This window comes from Polypterus senegalus, chromosome 3 (assembly GCF_016835505.1).
Source record: "Polypterus senegalus isolate Bchr_013 chromosome 3, ASM1683550v1, whole genome shotgun sequence".
In the NCBI taxonomy this organism is placed as follows: domain Eukaryota; kingdom Metazoa; phylum Chordata; class Cladistia; order Polypteriformes; family Polypteridae; genus Polypterus; species Polypterus senegalus.
In genome coordinates this window covers 64,249,386-64,270,740 of record NC_053156.1, presented here as the reverse complement: position 1 = coordinate 64,270,740, position 21,355 = coordinate 64,249,386, and the positions used below count along the sequence as shown (strand labels likewise).

At 37.1% G+C, this 21,355-nt stretch overlaps 1 protein-coding gene across 3 annotated transcripts in view; it reads right to left on the bottom strand.

Annotated features, from left to right (window-relative positions):
* The window catches only part of LOC120525240 (cohesin subunit SA-2-like), a 200,534-nt gene that overhangs the window by 121,508 nt on the left and 57,671 nt on the right, over positions 1-21,355 (bottom strand). For all 3 annotated transcript variants that reach the window (XM_039747367.1, XM_039747369.1, XM_039747368.1), the window contains exons 8-9: positions 16,413-16,564; positions 507-580 (exon numbers count right to left, since the gene is read on the bottom strand). In XM_039747367.1, coding sequence (XP_039603301.1) covers positions 507-580; positions 16,413-16,564 — 226 coding nt within the window. The remainder of the gene's footprint in view (positions 1-506; positions 581-16,412; positions 16,565-21,355) is intronic.

Sequence of the window (21,355 nt, the reverse complement as noted above, 5' to 3'; positions counted from 1 at the left end):
AAGATGCTGTATGAAAATTTCAACATTCTGTTCACAATATTTTTTATTTATTTATTTTATTTTTTTTTTTTAAACACAGATAACTAAGCCAATGCAGTTCAGTTTAACTGTGAAAAGACTAACTAGACTGAAAGTCCCATGATCCTTTCTAAAATGACTTCTCTTTTCTAATATTAGACATAATTTTCTTCATTTTGAGTGAACTATTTAAAAATCTTTTTACACATTCCCCTAATCAAATTCAGTTTTCTTCAGCATACAGTATGTGTGTCAAATTTTTGAAACTAAGTTATTTTTTTTCCTGACCTACAGAAAGTAGGTTCTGACTATTGGATCAGTAAACAAATACCAGACCAAAAATAAATAATAAGTAAAATTGATACACTTCTAATGATATTTTTATGCATTGACCTTCAACAATATAGCAATTTAAAAGAAAATGATAAGAGATGTGGCTAATTAGAATACTGACAGTTGTCCGTCTTGGCACTCACTAGAATACCTACCTGTAACGGTGTACAAAGACTCCTTTGAATAAACTGTTTATCATGTCCTTCACATCCTCCTGCTTCTGTAACAGCTATAAAGGGGGGAAAAAAATTACAATATAAGTCATCCATCTAATGATACTTAAGATTTCACAAGACCGTGGATGTTGAAGTTTTTGTACTAGATGTCAAACTCAGATCTTGCTGGGTTACAATGGCTGCAGTTTCTTTTTCTTCTTTACTAGCTTTTTATTAATTGTTAACCAATTTCAACACTGTTGCTAAGAGTATCATTCTTTTATCTTTTAATTTTGATTAACTTTTTTAGGATTCTGAACAACTCACTGTTTTTTCTTTAACTGGCAGACAACAAATAATAGGTGCAGAATACTGGGATCTATAGCTCCTGATGGCTATCATTTTTACTGCAACGAGTTTTTGAATTAAAAATCATTTTCAATCTTAATGAACATTATTTAATTCAGTGGCTTGTTTGTGCTTTCATTCCATCACCCTGGACATTTACAACACCTTTGATGTTCTTTTTCTGTGAGTACCATCCAAATGTTTTATGGACAACAGTGGATCAATATTAGTTAGACCTTCACTTTTATTCGTTTGAAATATTTTATTGAAACAGATACTGTATGAAGGAAATGCAGTTAAAAATGGGATCAAGTTAGCCGATTATCTGGATTCTGAATTTAAGAAATTCAGAATTAATACAAAAATAAGTCTATTCCATTACCAGCAGTAACTGGTTATTAATTAAGAATGTAGCTAGAAAAAAAGTGTGCTCTCCCGGATAGCAATTTGATACCTGTGTACTAGAAAATAAAAATAACTTTTTAAAAGAAAAATAAATTTTATCTGTGACTCAGAGTACTGCAAGTCTGTATTTAGTCAAGGTAATTGGATACATATACAGTATGTATTTGAACGAACTGAATGAAAAATTAAAAATATAAAATGTTTAATAATGTTTTTATTTTTTACAACAAAGATACACCAATCGTCTTCATTGTCTTTCAATACAATAAATTACTGCTACTCAAATATTTATTAAACAAAATTTAACTACAAACACCCTTTCTTTTTGTTCAAAATAAATATTACTTCTTAAAAACCAGCAATTGGGGTATACCATTGATGAGAAAAGTATTGCAACATAAAGTGCACATACTTAAAGAAACTGCACTGCAAGCCCTTGTTTTTCAGCGTATATTCCTTATCAATATAATGAACCATTACGTTCAGGCATGCTTCCATAAATCATCACTCAAATAAAGGCAACATAACTTCAGAAGAACTACTGCAGGAGGGAATGACTCCTCTTGCCAAGTGCTGATAATTTATTAAAACCTTTGCTGTGTACAGTTTTAATCGGTGCCATGTCTTTTGGTAAGTAAAGCACAATAACTACTGTTATATGATTTTGGTTTGGATAGCCCACTGAATATGGACATGTGTTAACATAAACATCATTATCTGCGTCATAGACCTAATGAAACTTGGTGGTACTTGCTTAGCTTACATGTACTCTGGACACTGAAATACGTGGTTAAATTTGAAATGGCTAAATAAATGTTTACATGAAGTGGTTTAACAGTTTACACAGAATCCTAAAAATGCGAGTCTCCAGTCCATTCACACTTAATGAATGTGTCTTTTTTTTGGTTATTTTTGCAATTAAACTAGGTGGGTATTGACAGATTTTAAAGGCAGATATTTAAGCAAGTCAGAGAGAAAGGCAGACTTACTTACAAAGCTACGAAGAACCTTTTATCAGTTTCAGGTTGATAGGAGATTTAGTAAGTTAGCATTATAGGACAGAGTGGCCTTGCCCTCCATTCTTAGGAATGGCACACAAGACTTCTTATATCTGCAAAGCAGAGCCACAGCGCCCAGTTTCACTGACATTTAGCTTCAGTCAAAGTGCAATTTTTATGTGAAACTGAGCCTCTTTTTGGAAAACAACACCTGGGTTTCTATGGATAAGATTATCTCCTCTATAGTCGAATGATACTGGTGTAATATCCAGGCTGAGAGAAGTCTGAATTTTGCACCATTTACCACTCTAGTAGATGAGCAAAATGATCATAATGCAACCCTTGCCAACACTGGCAAAAAAAGGCATAAAGCCTACTTTTAACATCTTCTCTACTGCTGGAGGAACCATATTGTCTATGGCAGTGTTTCCCAAACTCAATCCTGGGGAACCCTGGGGCTGCAGGTTTTTGTTCCAACCAACTTCTGTTTTCAACTGGACTCCTGGCCTAATTAAGTGAGCTGCTATTTCGCAGTTTCTGTGTTTTGGGGTCAATAAAGAAATTATAAAAGTGTGTTAATACATTTTAATAAAAATTAAGCAGTTACATGTTGATAGTTTTTTTTTTAATTTTTGTTTATGTTCATCCCGATTTCCTGTTTGTCTATCCATTATTTTTTACTTAGTGGATCTGAGACTAAAGCAGTTGCAGCCTTTCATCATTTAATGTTGTTCGAATGGAAGGCTGCCTTACCTGTTTTTAATTGTCACTATTACAATACAAAGAAGGAAGTTGACTACACAGAATAAGAGAAAAATAATAGGAAAACAATAAAAAAAAAAAAAAAGAGTTAAACACTTAAAGCTATAGCAAAACAGTGGGTCCAGATGGAGTATCACCACAACTGCTGAAGGCCTGTGCGTTGGAGCTAAGGAGTCCTCTACAGCGCATCTTCAACCTGAGCCTGGAACAGGGGAGAGTCCCGAGGCTTTGGAAAACATCTTGCATCACCCAAGTCCCAAAGGTATCACATCCTGGTGAGCTAAATGACTTCCGGCATGTCGCTCGGATGTCACATGTGATGAAGACCATGGAGTAGCTGCTGCTTCACCACCTGAGGCCACACGTCCGCCACTCCCTTGACCCTGTGCAGTTTGCATGCCAGGAGAAGTTGGGAGCAGAGGATGCCATCATCTATATGCTACACCAATCCCTCTCCCACTTGGACAGAGGCAGTAGTGCTGTAAGAATTATGTTTCAGGACTTCACTAGTGCCTTCAACACCATCCAACCTCGGCTCCTTAGTGACAAGCTGACAGAGATGGGAGTAGATTCATACTTGGTGGCATGGATCATGGACTATGTTGCAAAAAGGCCTCAATATGTGCGTCTCGGGAACTGCAGGTCTGACATTGTGGTCAGCAGCACAGGAGCGTCGCAGGCGACTGTGCTTTCTTCAGTCCTGTTCAGCCTATATACATCGGACTTCCAATACAACTCTGAGTCCTGCCATGTGCAAAAGTTTACTGACAACACTGCTATCGTGGGCTGCATCAGGAGTGGGCAGGAGGAGGAGTATAGGAATCGAATCAAGGACTCTGTTAAATGGTGCGAATCAAACCACCTACACCTGAACACCAGCAAAACCAAGGAGCTGGTGGTGGATTTTAGGGGGCCCAGGCCCCTCCTGGACCCTGTGATTATCAGAGGTGACTGTGTGCAGAGGGTACAGACCTATAAATACCTGGGAGTGCAGCTGGATGATAAATTGAACTGGACTGCCAATACCGATACTCTGTGCAGGAGAGGACAGAGCTGACGAGACTTCCTTAGAAGGCTAGCGTCCAACATCTGCAATAAGATGCTGCAGATGTTCTATCAGACGGTTGTGGCGAGCGCCTTCTTCTATGAGGTGGTGTGCTTGAGAGGCAGCATAAAGAAGAGGGACGGCTCATGCCTGGACAAACTGGTGAGGAAGGCAGGATCTATTGTAGGCACGGAGCTGGACAGTTTGACATCAGAGGCAGAGCGACAGGCGCTGAGCAGTCTCCTGTCAATCATGGAGTATCCACTGAACAGTAGCTTTCCAGACAGAGGAGCAGCTTCAGTGACAGACTACTGTCACTGTCCTGCTCCACTGACAGACAGAGGAGATTGTTCCTCTCCCACACGATAAGACTCTTCAATTCCACCCGGGGGGGGGTAAACGTTAACATAATACAAGATTATAGACTGTTACACCTGCCTCGCAATCACCACCTTGCATTTTTTAACTTGCACTGCATTTTTATCACTCTTTAATTAATATTGTTTTTATCAGTATGCTGCTGCTGGAGTATGTGAATTTCCCCTTGGGGATTAATAAAGTATCTATCTATCTAAATACAGACATATTTCTAAATGTGCTGTAATGTAAAAATCATACTGCTGTGCTTTCCTGAATGCAGAATAAGAGAAAAAAAGACCAGCTAACTAATGAGATCAATTATTACCAATTATTTTCACTTATTGTGATTCTAGTTGGAACAAAAACCTGCAGTCACACATAGTTCCCAAGACAGAGTTTAAGAACTACTGGTCTAGGGTGTGGCCCGTAATAAAACATTGGATCAGTATTTCTACTACAGTTAGGTAAGTGCCACACCACAAGAGTAGAAGGCCACAAAGCACATAGTTGAATGTTGGTACTGCATTGAACCCTGCCTTACTGATAAACAGTGAGGTGAAGAAGCAAGAGAGACCTTGTATAAAAATATCAATGACGCTAACAAAATAGGCAGACATTTACAAACTTGCTCCAGAAACGTTTATCCATTTAATCAGCAAAAGATGACCCTGAATAAATATTTCCCTGGGCAACTGTATATCTTATGTTATTCATTTATTTTCCTGCATCTGTATATACTTGTATATAGCCATCATCCATTATCATTGTGCTACAAATAAACAAATAAACAATATGTTTGTTTACTTGCAGCAAGCATGTTTTGCGTGGCTATAATTATGTTCAAACAGCAGAGAAAGTAAAGGTTGATTTGTCAAACATACTGTATAACAAACAGCATGAATGTCTAGTGTTCCCTAGTGTAATATACTGTATTGCAATATGCCTGTGATTCTCTTACATATAGTGTTTCTTATTATACTCTAGCTGAAGGGGTGTTGTAAAGACAAGCTTGGAATTGTGATGTTTTGTCATCTTTCATTATAATTTTTTTCTTTTTGTAATTTTATATGGCTACACTCATTTAGAAGTGAAGTTCAAGTCTCTTACACACATGCAAAATAACCTCAGAAATAACCAGAAATTTCCAAGATATACAGCATGTATGAACAAGCAGGAAATAACTCAAAATGAGAATGTCTTAGGCCTAACCCTAATACACTTACTATACTGGGGAATTTCCTCCATCTGCAGAAGTTTGATGAAAGCTAAAACATTTGACAATTAAGAACATTATACAATAAAAAAGTTTGCATTTAAGACATGATGGGATGCGTTTTGGCACTGTCCTGCCATTTTTTCGTCTTCTAGACCCATTTAAGTTTCTCAGTTGGTAATAGCTGCATGCACTGTGGGTTTAAAGAGGCAACCAGTATATGAACAACTGGTTAGTAATTAATCTGCATAGCATTTTCTTCACTTGTGACAAAACGTTCCTGTGGCTAAGTTGTACCATTAGGGAAAGGTCTAGTCTTTCTTCTAAATTATCAATGCATTTTTCTAAGGGCAGAATGGACTGATTCTATTATCAGTTAAACATTTTTCAAAACAAGCAATAAAATAACAAGGGACGATTTATATAGAGAATTAGAATAACAAAAAAAATATCACAAAGGAAATGTCTATAGGCATAGACTAGTATTTCAAATATTTCAAAACAATACTTACCTTTCAAAAATAGTTCTAAACTTGAACTGATACTATATTTTTGTTTTTACATATAAGAAAAAAATGATAGTGTTAAATTAAAATACATAGTAATGTAAATTGTAGTCCAATGTTTAAATGCAAAAGTAAAAAGAGTAAGACATTTAAAATTTCTGTGATAAAAACAAAACAAGTGAGTTGGAGTTGTATTTAAGTGGAGCATAATTCTGATTTTAAAGCAATAACAGAAACCTGGCTAAATAAAAAAGATGGTGATGAGTACAACATAAAGGGATACACATTTATTAGGGAGGTCAGAAAGAACATAAAAGGAGGTGGGGTTGTGGAACAGGCCTTATTTTAGGACTGTGTTATAAAAGGCTAAATACAGACACTAATTTCAATGCACATCATTTTAGGAATTTTAAAAAGGCAAGATTACAGGGGGATATAATAACTACCCAAAAATTGACTGGCATAACCTTGCAAATACCAGGGTACAAGAGTTTTTAGAAGTAGTTAGCGACTGTTTTTTTTATTTTTTATTAAACACAGTGTGTTAAAGCACCAATATGGGGAGAAGCCTGTATTTTGTAATAGTTAGGACAGAACTGGGGGTGTAGAGGTAATGATTGAACCAATGGGATCAAGTGTATAATACAATTCTCTGGGTTTTCAAAGAGCACTGATGCAATGACAAAAACTGTTAAGTCTGACTTTCATAGGGCAAATATTGAACAGATGCTGCAAAGTCCAAGGAGGATAGACTGGAATAACATTTTAAGTGTGGAGATAATCAAGGAGCAGTGGAACAGGTTTAAAAACGTTTTACATATAATACAGGACAGGTACACACCTAAATTTGGAACTAGTAGGAAATTTAAAAAAAAAACACTCTGCAGTGGGTTAATCAAGAGTTGAAAAGAAGCTGCAAAGAAAAAAAAAGCTGTATAAAGTGTACAAAACTAATAACTCCAATGTGAATCGCAGGGTGTATGAGAACATTAGGGCAACTATTAAGAAGGATATTAATGAGGCTAAAGGGCAGTTAGAGAGGAATATAGCAAGTAAGGCGAAAAATGACAAAAAGAGATTTATTCAGTATTTTAGTTGTAAAAGAACAATCAAGGAAGAAGTGAAGTACATCAGGAATTGTAAAGGGGAATTAAAATGAAAATACAGAAAATGAAACAGCAGATGCTCTAAACTTGCACTTTTCAGAAATCTTCAGAGATAACATCCCAGCAGTAAAAGGGACTACTAAGGAGACGACTTGTGGAGGGAGATGTGCTGCTTATTTAAATATTCTGAAATTAAAAAAAATCACCAGGACCTGATAATATTCATCCATCCATCCATTATCCAACCCGCAATATCATAACTACAGGGTCACGGAGTTCTGCTGGAGCCAAACTGATAATATTTATCCTTGAATTCTTAAGGAATTATTAAAAAGAAGATTGAGCAACACATGTCAAGACCTGGGGCATCATATACAAATGGCGAGTACGCACAAAAATGTTGTTTACGCCCGTTTCCACACTAACATCGCGATGTATAAAAACTAAACTTGGCATAAAGCCACGCAGAGTTTCACGCCAGCTCGATGCCTGGCGTACACTAGTTCTCTGCTCAGTTTTGGTGACTGGTGGCACCCAGCGTCAAAGCAGTGCTTTTGTTCCTGTGTAGTTTCCCTTTCTTTTTAGATCTACATCCCTGACGTGGCTTTATCAAATACACTGAAATTAACCGCATATTGTTTATTAGTTTAAGGCATCTGATTGTAATTAACCTGTAACAATATAATGGTTCATTTAACAGCCAAACTAATCAAAATATCATAGCTGCTTTAAAGTTGTTTCTCTCAATGAACCACTCAGAGTATTTATCCCACTGTATCCGAGTGTGGAATTACTGCTCTACAGCAGCTGATTGGAAAGAGAATTATCGGTATGCAGCATCAAGCACACACTGCCTCAGCCATGCGCACAGTCTATTTCAACTGCTCCTATACGGCAAAAGCTTCAAAGCCTTTCCTGTACGGACTTCGCGGTTCAGAAACAATTTCATCCCAAGAACTATAAACGCACTCAATTACTCCATCATGTGCTCCTTGTAGAACTGTTTGTACTTATAAGTACAACTAGCAAAATACCCGTGCATCGCAGCGGCAAAATACTGCCTTAAAATTTTTATTAAGAAGAAAATTAAACCTTTTTAAACCGAGGGAAAATATACCAATAATTATTTGTTAAGGATTTCTTTGTATACCACATTGGGAGTTCGGCCCTCCAGTTGTAATATGACCAAGCTGTGCGCTGAGCTTACTCTTGAGCATGCAACGTACAGATGGCCATGTGAACAGTAATCTTGTTTCAAATCTCACAGCTTGGATTGCTGCTGTCATAATCGGCTTAAGTTACATAGTTTGTTTCAATTACGACAGTATTTGTAGGACTTGTGTTGAAGAGACATTCGGCATCTGTCAAGTGTTGTAAGTATAAAACCGGTTTCATCGATAACTTCACATCCAGCTTTTGAGAGTTTAAACATTCATAAACAAAGTGTCCACTACTGAAATCGTCACCTGTGAATCTAAGATGTTTAAGAGGCATTGGCGGTTGTCGAAAGGTGTAAAATATTTGGCCATTTCGGTACACTTAAAAGCGACAACCGAACAATTCAGCGGCAGCCATCAACTCACATGCAGATGCATAGGTGAAGGGCTAAAGCATTTCACTCTTATAGTGCTCCTGTGTAGTATAATTATCTCCTGTACCGTCATCAGTCCACACCTTGAACCTGTCCCAGTCATTCAATACAGAAGACACAATGTTCCTCCGGATATCAAGAGTGAGCCTGATATGGCCGTGCAATATGTAACAAAGAGAATGGAAAAGGCAGGTGCCATCTCTGGGCATGGAAACCACTCGGTAAGTGACAGTTCTTTGATCGAAGGTGATCACCTCGATAGACATGTTAATGGGGGGACGGTTGGAATGATAAAGGAAATTGGTACCTGAACAATGTAAAGTAAGTCTAAAATACCTAAACAATAACTATAATCGTAATAAATGAACAATAAAGCAGCAGAGAAGCCATGGATTAAATAAAAAGACTGTAGTTATCACCAGGGAGACTTGAATCCCGTGGCGAAGCAAGGAAGGGAATGTAGAGACTGGAGCGACGGACGGCCTTATATAGGCAGGCAGCCAACAACGTGGGAGGCGTTGGGATGGGGGACCCAACGCCGCCTCACACGGTGACCGAGCTGCAAGCTATGAACGTATATATGTACATAAGTAGGATTCAGTTAGCATTGGGAACCCGCGTACCAAATTTCTTGAAAATGGGCCCATAAGTAACAAAGACCGTTGAAAAGTTCAATATGGCGGCCGACAGAGACATCATACCACCGAAATAAGTACCAAAATTTCAGCCTTCTACCTACACGGGAAGTTGGAGAATTAGTGACGCTGGAAAGTTCAATATGGCGGCCGACAGTGGCGTCATACCACCAAAATAAGTATGTACATTGGTTTTGGTTAGTGCAGGGAAGCCACCTACCAAATTTCGTGAAGATGGGGCCATAAATAAGAAAGTTCAACATGGCGGACGCTGTCAACCATTATCAACCGTTATGTGCAGAATTTTGAAATGAAACCTGCTTAACTTTTGTAAGTAAGCTGTAAGTGTTTCTATTGGATTGCTGCTGACGGACGGCCTTATATGGGCAGGCACTAAATTACAAAACTCCTGTCTATGAACTTAATTTAAATTTTAGGTTTACACCGTACTTTGTTTCCGAAGTAGCAGTACTCATGAATATGGTTGTATATGTCAGTCGCTCGCTTCTTATTGTTTCGCTGCCTTCTCAATTATATAATGCATGTTTTCTTCAGCGCTTTTTTGAGCTCTTCCTGGTTTTCTACGTACTGTGTTGATAGTCAGTTCATGTGATTACATGGGAGGCGTGATAATATCACACGAAACTCCGCCCCCCACGGCCATCCAGCTCAACTCCATTACAGTATATGGAGAAAAATAGCTTCCAGTTATGACCATTACGTGTAAAATTTCGAAATGAAGCCTGCCCAACTTTTGTAAGTAAGCTGTAAGGAATGAGCCTGCCAAATTTCAGCCTTCTACCTACACGGGAAGTTGGAGAATTAGATGAGTCATGAGTCAGTGAGGGGTTTGCCTTTTATTAGTATAGACTAGCAAAATACCAGCTGCTTGGAGAAGTAGTTTGTTAAAGAAGCAATGAAAAAGAAAAGCAAACATTTTGAAAATAACGTAACATGACTGTCAATGTAATTGTTTTGTCACTGTTGTGAGTGATTAGTGTTGTTGTCATTCATATATATATATATATATATATATATATATATATATATACATATATATATATATATATATATACACTATACATACATATATATACATACATACATACACACATACATACACACACATATATACATACACACACATATATAAACATATATATACATATACATACATATCTACATATATACACACACAGCTATTTCATTATCAGTGCAATACGCTGCTTGTTAAAATGGATAACTCCGCTCTTACGTGCAAGTCTGTGTGGATATTAAGAACTATCGTATTTGTTCAAGGTCTATTTAAATTTTAAATAGAAGGAATTTTTATTTAGTCGACAGAAATATCTTTGGTAGGAATGGTAAAAACAGACAGGAATATTATTCCTGAATAAATCAACTCAAACCTTAAACAACTTATAATATTTTGCTCTCCATAAAATATATCCTGTCTAAATTATACAAGTTAGAAATAAAGTAAGCGTTAAAAGAACAAACATTCAAATTTCTTTACTCTTATGTAATTTTATATAAAAATAAACTTAGATTTGAAATATCCCAAAAGATTTTGCTCTCCATAAAATATATCCTGTCAAAATTATACAAATTCAAATATGAACATGCTGCATAACAAAACCTGGAAATATAAATAAAATGTGTTCCTTTCAGCAATAACAAATCAAATCATTCAGTTGTCTTTGCTCATATGTCATTTTAGAGCTGGACGCCTGGCATCTTTTTGGCAACAGGTTCGTTTCTGTTTGGTGTGAGGTTCTGTGTTGTGGAGATTCTCAGGATGGATTGCAGGTGCTCATCAGTGAGGCGACTCCTGTGTGCTGTTTTGTTAGTCTTTATCACTGAGAAGAGCTTCTCACACAGATATGTGCTACCAAACATGCACAAGGTTCGAGCCGCATGTAGGCGGACTTTTTGTTCTTCAAAGTCACCAAAGCGCCGTGCAAACTCAGTGCGCTCAGTTTATCAGCAAAGTGCGTATTTGGGAACACCGTAGTGACGACTTGGTTTAACATTACTTGGCAACAGGGAAAGTGGGGCAAGGTGCACTGGTGCATTTGTGTCTCCCATAAAAGCAGCTTCACTTGAAATCACTTTGTGATTGTGCGGGTAAAGCGTCCGCTGAAGTGTCAGATTCTTATTTAATTATTCTGCTTTCTGTATCTTCTGCATTGCATTCAGGTTACCCTGATGTTTTGTCTCATAGTGCCGTCTTAGATTAAATTCTGTAATTACAGCCACATTAGCTCCACAAATGAGACACACGGGTTCAGTAAACATATACTCAGCCTCCCATCGGTTTTAAAGGCTCTATTTTCAGAATCAACTTTTCTCTTCAGCATCGTGTGAGCTAGCCGCAATAACTTGCAGCATCATAAGCTAGACTTGATTAGCGGTAAGTGTTGGCAAGGCAGCTGAAGCGCTGCATTATGGGATCTGTAGTTTATTGTGTTACCAGCGCTTCATATACCGGGCCATTAATAACAATAATACAGTATATAAAATGATCTCGCGGGCGGATATAATTACGCCGGGCGGATGTGGCCCGTGGCCCTTGAGTTTGACACATATGGACTAAATAGAACTTGAAAAGATATATTTTTCAAATGTGATCGCGCAATTCAGATAGAGTTGGCACTACAGCCTGCATGCCTCAATAAGTCATCCTCCCTCGCTCTTACTTTTTACCGTTCATCTAATGAATACACTGAGTATGGCTTTACCAAAACAATCATTGATGGCGAATAAAGTATCCATTATTGAGTATGTAGATCGATATATATATATATATATATATATATATATATATATATATATATATATATATATACATATATATATATATATATATATATATATATATATATATATATATATATATATATATATATACATATATAGCGTATATACATATAGAGTAGTGTGTTAAAAAGCTAGAAAAGAAAAGGGAACATTTTAAAAATAGCGTAACATGACTGTCAATATACAGTATTTGTTTTGTGAGTGTTACTGAGTGTTGCTGTCATCAAGGATTTGATTATCATTATTTCTTTCAATCAGGTTCGTATTTGTAGGATGTGTTGTGTTCAAGTTACATTCCGTGTTTGTCAATCGTTGTAAAGATGACAGGTTTCATTCATCGATTCGTTTCTTACTGCATCAATAAACAGCTCGTCTTCTTCTTTATCTGAGACCTGACACACTGCATGCACGGGTTTTTTTTACACTGTCTTCCTTTAGCGGGACATTGACTTTTTCCACCGTGTGCTTTGTTTCCGCAGTAGCTGGATTTATGAATATGCTTATCAGGCGCTTCATATTTTTGCTGCCTTTTCAATTGTGTAATTGGTTTTGTTCAGCTCTTTGGAACTGTTGCTTTTATCTGTGCACTCGCGTCAGTTCCGTGAGCCCTCGGTGTACATGCATCGAAGGTTCCCAGCTGTGCTGGTGCCATCTCGTGCTATGTCCATGGCTGTATTTAATGTTACCTTAGTCCTGGCACTTAAAACTTTCTCTCGCAGTTTCGCTGAGTTTGTGTCAAACACCACCCTGACCATCTCATCTTCCTCTCCATAAGCACAGTCCTTCACCCGTGAATATTTAGTGGGAGTTTGCTATTGGATTGCTGCTGACGGACGGCCTTATATGGGCAGGCACTAAATTACAAACACCAGCGCAGCCTGTCTATGAACTTAATTTAAAGTGTAGGTTTACATGTGCTTTGTTTCAGTAGCAGAACTCATGAATATGGTTGTATATGTCACTTTCGCTTCGCTTCTTATTGTTTAGCTGCCTTCTCAATTATATAATGCATGTTTTCTTCAGCGCTTTTTTGAGGTCTTCCTGGTTTTCTATGTACTGCGTGATTACGTGGGAGGCGTGATGATGTCACACGAAACTCCGCCCCGGCGTTCAAGCTCATCTCCATTACAGTAAATGGAAAAACAGCTTCCAGTTATGACCATTACGCGTAGAATTTCGATATAAAACCTGCCCAACTTTTGTAAGGAAGCTGTAAGGAATGAACCTGCCAAATTTCAGCCTTCCACCCACACGGGAAGTTGGAGAATTAGTAGTGAGTGAGTGAGGGCTTTGCCTTTTATTAGTATAGATTAACTCACTGTAAACTTGCAATACAATTATAATATTGCACAACCAGAGCCACTATATAAAGTGCGTATTTACATATGATGACAATATCATTTTTAAGATGCAGCAAAATATGTTTATTACATTATACAGAAAAAATTTTAACATTATTTAAATAATCTATATTGTTAATAAGTTAATATGTGAGAGCACGGTGTAGCAACACTAGCGACAAGCTTGCGCCCTGTTCATGGATTGTTCCTGCCTCGTGCTGTATTCTTGCAGGGACTGGTGCGATACTGGATGGATAGATGGATAGAATAATTAAACATGTACTATGAAGATATTTCAATGTTCCTTAAAAAGTTTTGAAGAATCTGCGTTCTAAGCTTACAGATGGCTTGGCATCAATTACAGAGCTGATTGTGTGGCAAGTGGGTACTTGGAGAAAGAAAAAGAAGGACAGGAATTGGGGGTTAGAATGTTTGAAATAGACAGTACTGCTGCAATAAAGTATTTCATCAAAAGTCACACATGGCACAGGCAGGAACAATATCTAGACAGGGCACCACCCGCACTATCACTGTGTCATCATGTTCCCATGTTTAATAATATGCTTTAATTCCTATCACCATGAAAATGATATCAAGTATACATTTCAATTTTGAAATTATTCAGAGAGCTGTAATATCATGAATGTAATGGATTCTGTGTCCTGTCAGAGGAAGAGAAAGGCTGTTTAAGAAGCACATAGTGATTCACACACATAGAACACATAGAAGAAAACATCCAAAACAAAGTATTTAACGTGCTACTTTAGTTATGATGGGATTTCAGAAAGTAGTAAATTAAATGATTTTAAGATGAAGCTTATGATGTTCTACTTTAATGACAAAATAAACTACATGACTAAAGTGAAAATTTCGAAATTAAAGTTGACATTGAGCTCCCCCCCCTTGTGTTCCTATTTTTTTTTTCTTTTCTCTATACTCTAATAAGCTTTCATATGACACTCAGTGGGCTACGACTCACCTTTTCATGGCAATTTTGATATCTGACAACTTCTTTTTTATTTCGGGCACTGTGCGACTTTGTGAACTTGACCTTTCAAGTTTCTCCGACACGCTATGTCACTCGATCAACTTCCTTTTGTTGTTTATACCACTGTTTAAACCAACAAATAGTACATTTTTCCTTGCCTCCACTTGGTATTTGCTGAAATTCTTCTATTTCCCCCCTTTGCTTTTGCCATTCCCTTTTCACAGAACAATGAGCTTAAGGCTATTTATATTGATTTGCATATTCAAATAGGCATAATTCTGGGAGGAGTTTGGGGAGTGCATGTGCGCTACTTTTCACACTGACCGGGATTTATGGAGCGGAAGAACGTAGAAGTTCGCGAACGCACAGATTTATGTGTCTGCATTTTTTTGTGCATACGAACATTTCTGCTTTTGCCCTTACGCCACGTTTTAGTGTGAATTCTATGCACGCCGTTATACATGAGGCCTCTGGGCTCCAGGCTACAAAAAGGACATAGTAGCACTGAAAAAAGTCCAGGGAAGAACGACTAGGCTAATTCCAGGGCTACAGGGAATGAATTATGAGGAAAGTTTAAAAGAGCTGAACCTTTTCAGTTTAAGCAAAAGAAGATTAAGAGGAGACATGATTGAAGTGTTTAAAATTATGAAGGGATTGAAACTTACTTTAAAATTAGTTCACCCATAACACAGGGACACAGTTGAAATCTTAAGGGAAAATTTTGCATAAACATTAGGAAGTTTTTCTTTACACAGATAACCACAGACACATGAAATAAGATGCCAAGTAGTATGGTAGACAGTAGGATGTTAGGGACTTTCAAAACTAGACGATGTTGTTTTAGAAGAATTAAGTGGACATGACTGGCGAATTTTGTTGGGCTGAATGGCCTGTTCTTGTCTAGATTGCTCTAATTATTAATTTCTAATTTATTAATTTAACATGGGCTTGTATAACTTGGGGGGGTAGGGGGGAACTTCACCCCTTCATTAAGCCAGGAAAAAAAATGACTATACGACTTTCTTCTTTAAGGGATGTGGCCTACTTAATACATTAAAAAGGTAAATCGTGTTGAAAAGCAACATGAGGGGGAATCATAAATTTTTGAATTTTAGGGTTACATGCTTTGGCATATTTAGAAAACAAAGGACAAATCTGGTTTACCCTGGAGCAGCTGTCTCATTAACTATGTCATGCTTTAATATTGCTCCAGGCACTTTCCAGATTTTGTTGAATTTCTAATCATAACAGGACACTGCAGCAATGTAATTTATTATTTCCTGCATCTTTGTTAAGTTTGACCATAAAGATCAGATATAATGAGGATGTAAATTTTACTTAGGATAAATGCAGATACTTATGCGAAGTTAAACTGTGCAATCAACTGAAAAAAATCTAAATGAGATTTATTCTATTTCAAAAACAACAGTGATTATTCTAATTCTTACATGCATTCAAATCACCCAAGATAAACTCTGGTTAGAGAAAAATACTTTTAAACTAAGGTACAGATTTAAGATATACTTGCTCCTTGCTTTTCAGATGACTGAAAGTTTATTACATGCACAGTATTTTTGTTTGGTCTGCCTGTAAAATATACAAAATTCATTTCAGAATTCCTTATAACAATTTCTTATAAACCTTCGTAGACGGACATGGATTTGTCTTCCAATTCTTCAGTAGATTTTTTTTTTCCCCAATAAAGGGACACCAAGGACATTAAGAGAGACCCTCTGGCATCTCTAACCAAACAGTTATTAGCCATATTCAGCCATATACTTTTACTGACCTCATTGTGCTTGCACTCAAGAGCTTCTAGTTTGTCACTTGCTCTGTTTTTCATTCCTTTTTTGCGTTCAGTCTCATACTGTCGCTTGTTTGTCTCAAATTGAGAATTTAAATTTACAATAACCCTGACTAGGGCTGTCTCCAGTTTCATTGCTGAAAGAAAAGATTTAAACAATGAAACGACTGCAACAGGAAAATGCAAGAGTAAAGGCAAAGTCTATGTACAATTTAAGAGGTTTCTCATAATATTTAACATATGAAATTGTCACCATATAAAAGGAGGTAAAAAGTAAAGAGGTATGTTTATTCATGTTTATCAGCAAAAGAACATCACATTGATTGCTCCATTTCAAGAAAACTTTGCATAACAGTTAATTCATATAACAACTATCCAAGTAGCATTACATACAAAGAAGAAGCTAATTCTGTATAGAACACCTATCCATCATAAGGCCCACTCATGCATTTATGAATAATCTAACATGCCTGTCTTTGACATGTGAAAAGAAAAGCAAGAGTAGGTGAAAAAACTCACACTGACACTGGGAGAGTAACCAGGTTGGAGATGTGGACACAGGATACCAGATAAGTAAGGAAGCACCACTTATCTCTGTTGCTTTAATGAAACTATTGTGCATTAAATTGGACAAAATGAAAGAAATGTATGTAATAATAACCTATGCTACTCAGCTTTATCCAGGAAATTCCCCAAGACAATGGGCCTCAATTATAGCGCTTATGGTTAATCATATATATCAGAACTGCAAGTAACTGGGTAATTTTCTGATTTTTGTATACACTATTTGTTGACCACCACCTCCAGGCCTAATATTAGTTCACCAGAGCTCCTTACTCTTGAGCAAGCTACATAAAATTGCACACAAGGAAAACATTTCTGCCACAGATCAATTCTTGCTTTTCCTAGTGTCCTGGCTTTTGTTGATGGTCATTATAAAACACAATTTTACAGCAAACTATATTCTTTTCAATTCAAACCAGTAATCAATAGAAATAATGGGAATTTGTGTATAAATATAAATTTCACCCAGTAGCAGATAAAAATGGCAGCTTCAGTCAGATTTGAATGAAAAGTTTTGATCTGTAATCTTGTAATATTATAAAGTTTTGGAGGGTTTACATTAAAAAAAAAACATACATTGAATCAAGTTTTTCTTTAACTTACTACAGGCTGAACATTTTACGTAACTCATGTAATGAACTAAATGTTTTAAGCACTGTACAGATAAGAACAGGTGAAAAAATATTGTAAAACTGTGTACAATGTCCATCTCCTCTATGTTTGTTTCATAGGAACCCCTTTATTGAGCAACGCAAGCGTCAGCAAAACTGACCAAGGCATGCCATTGCTCTCAGCTTGTGCTGTACATACTGCATGGTGTGGGCGTGCACGTTCTATTATCTGTTCTGCTTTGCAAAACACATCATAGTGGTACATCATGGACTGACCTCTAAGGGAACACCGTAGTTCTAAGCAATATTGTATTTATTTCTACCACAAAGCAGGCCTCCCCAGCCCCCCGTGCTTTTAAGATTATGCATATTAGAGGACTCAAATTGAATCTAGATTGAATTGTAGATTTTATTTTAAGAAGTGGACAGAACACAATTTGAACCAAATCCATCAAGATGGTTATCTTTGATAACATTTCTGATGCACACCAAAACTTTTTTTTTTTACATTTTAAAAACAGATCTATTCAACCTGTGGAAACTCAGGGGCAAAAAGCTGTGAATTAGCCTGGCTGAAACGCCGCAATGCAAAACAAGTTAACATTTTAAGATTTTTCGCATTACTTGCTTCCTCAAGATTTAAGTTAGAATGTTTTAAAACTAACAAATCTACTTAAACACATTTTCTTGGCATTTGGGATTAAGCTTAATAAACAATCCCAAATTCAAAAGAGTAAGGAATGTTGCCATTAGCACTTTATTTCTCTTGTTGTAATCATAACATATCAATAGATAAAAACAATTTTAATTAAATAACATTGATCTGAAAAGGAAAAATATATCTTAAAATAATTATGAAAGCTATTTGAAACTTTACAGTAATTTAGATGCAGGTAAAATTCCATTACAACGAATATCTTTACAATGAAATTTTCATTACAACAAAATATTTTTATGGTCCACACAGTTTCCCCATTTGACGTGAGTCTATAGAAATCTCGTTACTACGAAGTACATTCAGCAGATACAGTACTTTCATTACAACAAAGTGCCAAAGAGACCTTGAAATGCCTGAATGAATCATCCACAGAGCAGTTAGTTCTGTGGTCGCAGCTCAGTTCTGCACAACAATCCCCAAACAGAAACATTGTAATTTTTTTTTCTTTCTTTGAACTTTCTGCATACTGTTTTGTTGTTTTTTTTTGCCCTTTGTTTCCTGCGGTTTTCAGTGATACCTTCTGCTTTGTTGCTCGTCAACATTTGAAAAACATCCATTTGAATTTAACTCATTGTCACCCTCCTATAGAAACAGTAGACACGAAAAAACGATAACCGTTCATATTACAAAAAAAAAACTTTTTTGCAGCTCTCGATTGTGACAAAAAGAAAAAAGATGTTGCCAGTGAATTCGGAATTTTACCATCAACGCTATCAACTTTCTTGAAAGACTGAGCAAAAAAAAGAAAAAAAAATCTCGGGTTGCAAACGTATGTGAACTGCTGCATTTGAAGATGTCAAAAAAGCAGTTTTTATGTGGTTCAGTGATTCCTATTAATGTGGCACTCATTTAAGAAAATGTGAGGTTTGTAAACTCTCTTGGGACCTCCCTTCCCTAACTGGACGACACGCCGAAGAGCAACGCTTAGTCCGATCTCCGCGTCTATGGAAGATTGTTTATCTGTTTCCGGGGCAACAGCCGGCTCAAAGCTATGTTGCATCTCTCAGCAATGCCCGTCTCTCCGCCAAAGCAAACAGAAAAGATATCGATGGGTGATGCAAGGAACAACATAACAGGATTACTTGATCACTGATCTGGCCACGACCCTGCCCGACTGCTGTGTCTGTGTATTGCAGAGTGGCAGATCACACTACAATAAATTAAGTGTACCATTCCTGTTTCAAGCTGAATAAAGCTGGTTTTGCTAAAGTACTGAGACTCGGCCTCGTGTTTTGGGGTACAAGACAGGGACTTCTAGCGCGACCCCGATCTTTTATGATTTGCTTCTGTGTCGCTTCACTGCAGCGTTATGAGCCTGTTTTTGCCCTGCCCCGGCAACGGACAAACAATCTTCCACAGATGGTGCAATCACGCTTCAGGACACACTTCAGCGTATCGTTCCCGTTGGGTGGGGGTCTCAGAGTTCAGAAACCTCACAATATGAAGAAGGATGATTCGGCTCCTGATTGATAACTGTGCTGTCCACAACATGCTTCCACATTAAGATAATGTTCGCGTTGAATTCCTCCCACCCAATTGCACAGCAGTGCTTCAGCCATTAGATTTGGGTATCATTCGCACCCTGAAAGTGTATTATCGCAAGGAAATAGTGAGAAAAATTCTCATCAACATAACTTGCAGGCAGGAGATTAAAATTAACGCGAAAGAAGCTATTGCAAACGTCTGGGCGCAAGTTAAAGAAAGCACTATAGTAACAAATACAGAATCTCATTACAACTAAATATTTTTTAGGTCCCTGGGAGTTCGTTGTAATGGAATTTTACCTGTATATTAACATTATCCAGTCTACTTTTGTTCTTGTGGCCTCCTTAAGAGTAAGACCTTAGCATTACGCGGGCTGTGAAAGTGCAGTCAGTACTGCCATTCTTTGGAGAGATTATGTCCAAGTGTAGGATTTCACTAATTATTAAATATCTGCACTTTACCAACAATAAAGATTTTGATGAGAATACCCATTCAGCACCCAAAATGAAGAAATTTGGGAGATATACCAGGTGATTGTAGTAAAATTTCGGAGAGTTTACATTTCAGAACACGATATCAGCATCGATGAAAGTCTTATGGCTTATAAGAGTAGACTGTGATGGACACAGTGCATCACGTCAAAAAGAGCACTGTGAAGAATCTAAAATGGGATGCATATGGAATTCGGTTCTGTACACAGGGAAAGGGACGTTTGATCCGAAATACAATCAGTACAACGTTAGTATGTCATCTGTGCCAATTCTGAGAGATGCTCTGCTGGATCAAGGTTATTGTGTAACCATGGGCAATTTTTATACTTCGCCAGAGCTTTTTGACACCTTGGTGCAAAGAAAGACGGATGCATATGTGCATCCTAACTGTCATGGCATGCCTGAAGACTTTGACAGAACCAAATTACAGTGAGGTACGTTAGTGGCTTGGCAAAAGTGCTTGTGCTGAAATGGAAGGACAAGAAAGATGTTTGTCTTCTTAGCACTGTACAAAATGCAGCAACAGTCACTGTACAGGCAAAAAGCAGGTTACGAATTGGTGTACTGTGGTCGACCACATGAGTACGATTTGCAGCGTAAATCATGGATCAAGAATTGACTTTCCCATTATGCGGAGGTCACAAAAGAAAAACTACAAAAGATATTTTATCATCCAGTGGAGCAGTGCATTTGAAATGCATTTGTGTTATACAAAGAAGAAACTGGAAAACTATCTTGTACAAACTTGACATTCCAGCTTACGGAACAAATCGTTGCCATATATCCATGGTCCACACTAAAGAAACGCAGTCGATCCAGAAGATCGCAGATCAATCCAGAGCATTTTATTGGTAGATATTTTATTGATTATATACCTCCAACAGAAAAAAAATAGAATCCAACTTGTACCAGCACAATGTGCGGTTCAAAAACTGATTAATCTGGAAACAAAATCCAAAAAGAAACATGCTATTATTGTCCCAACTGTGACATTGGATTGTGTCTTTCACAATGCTTTAAGATTTATCACACAAAGGACTCATTTTGAGAATATATACT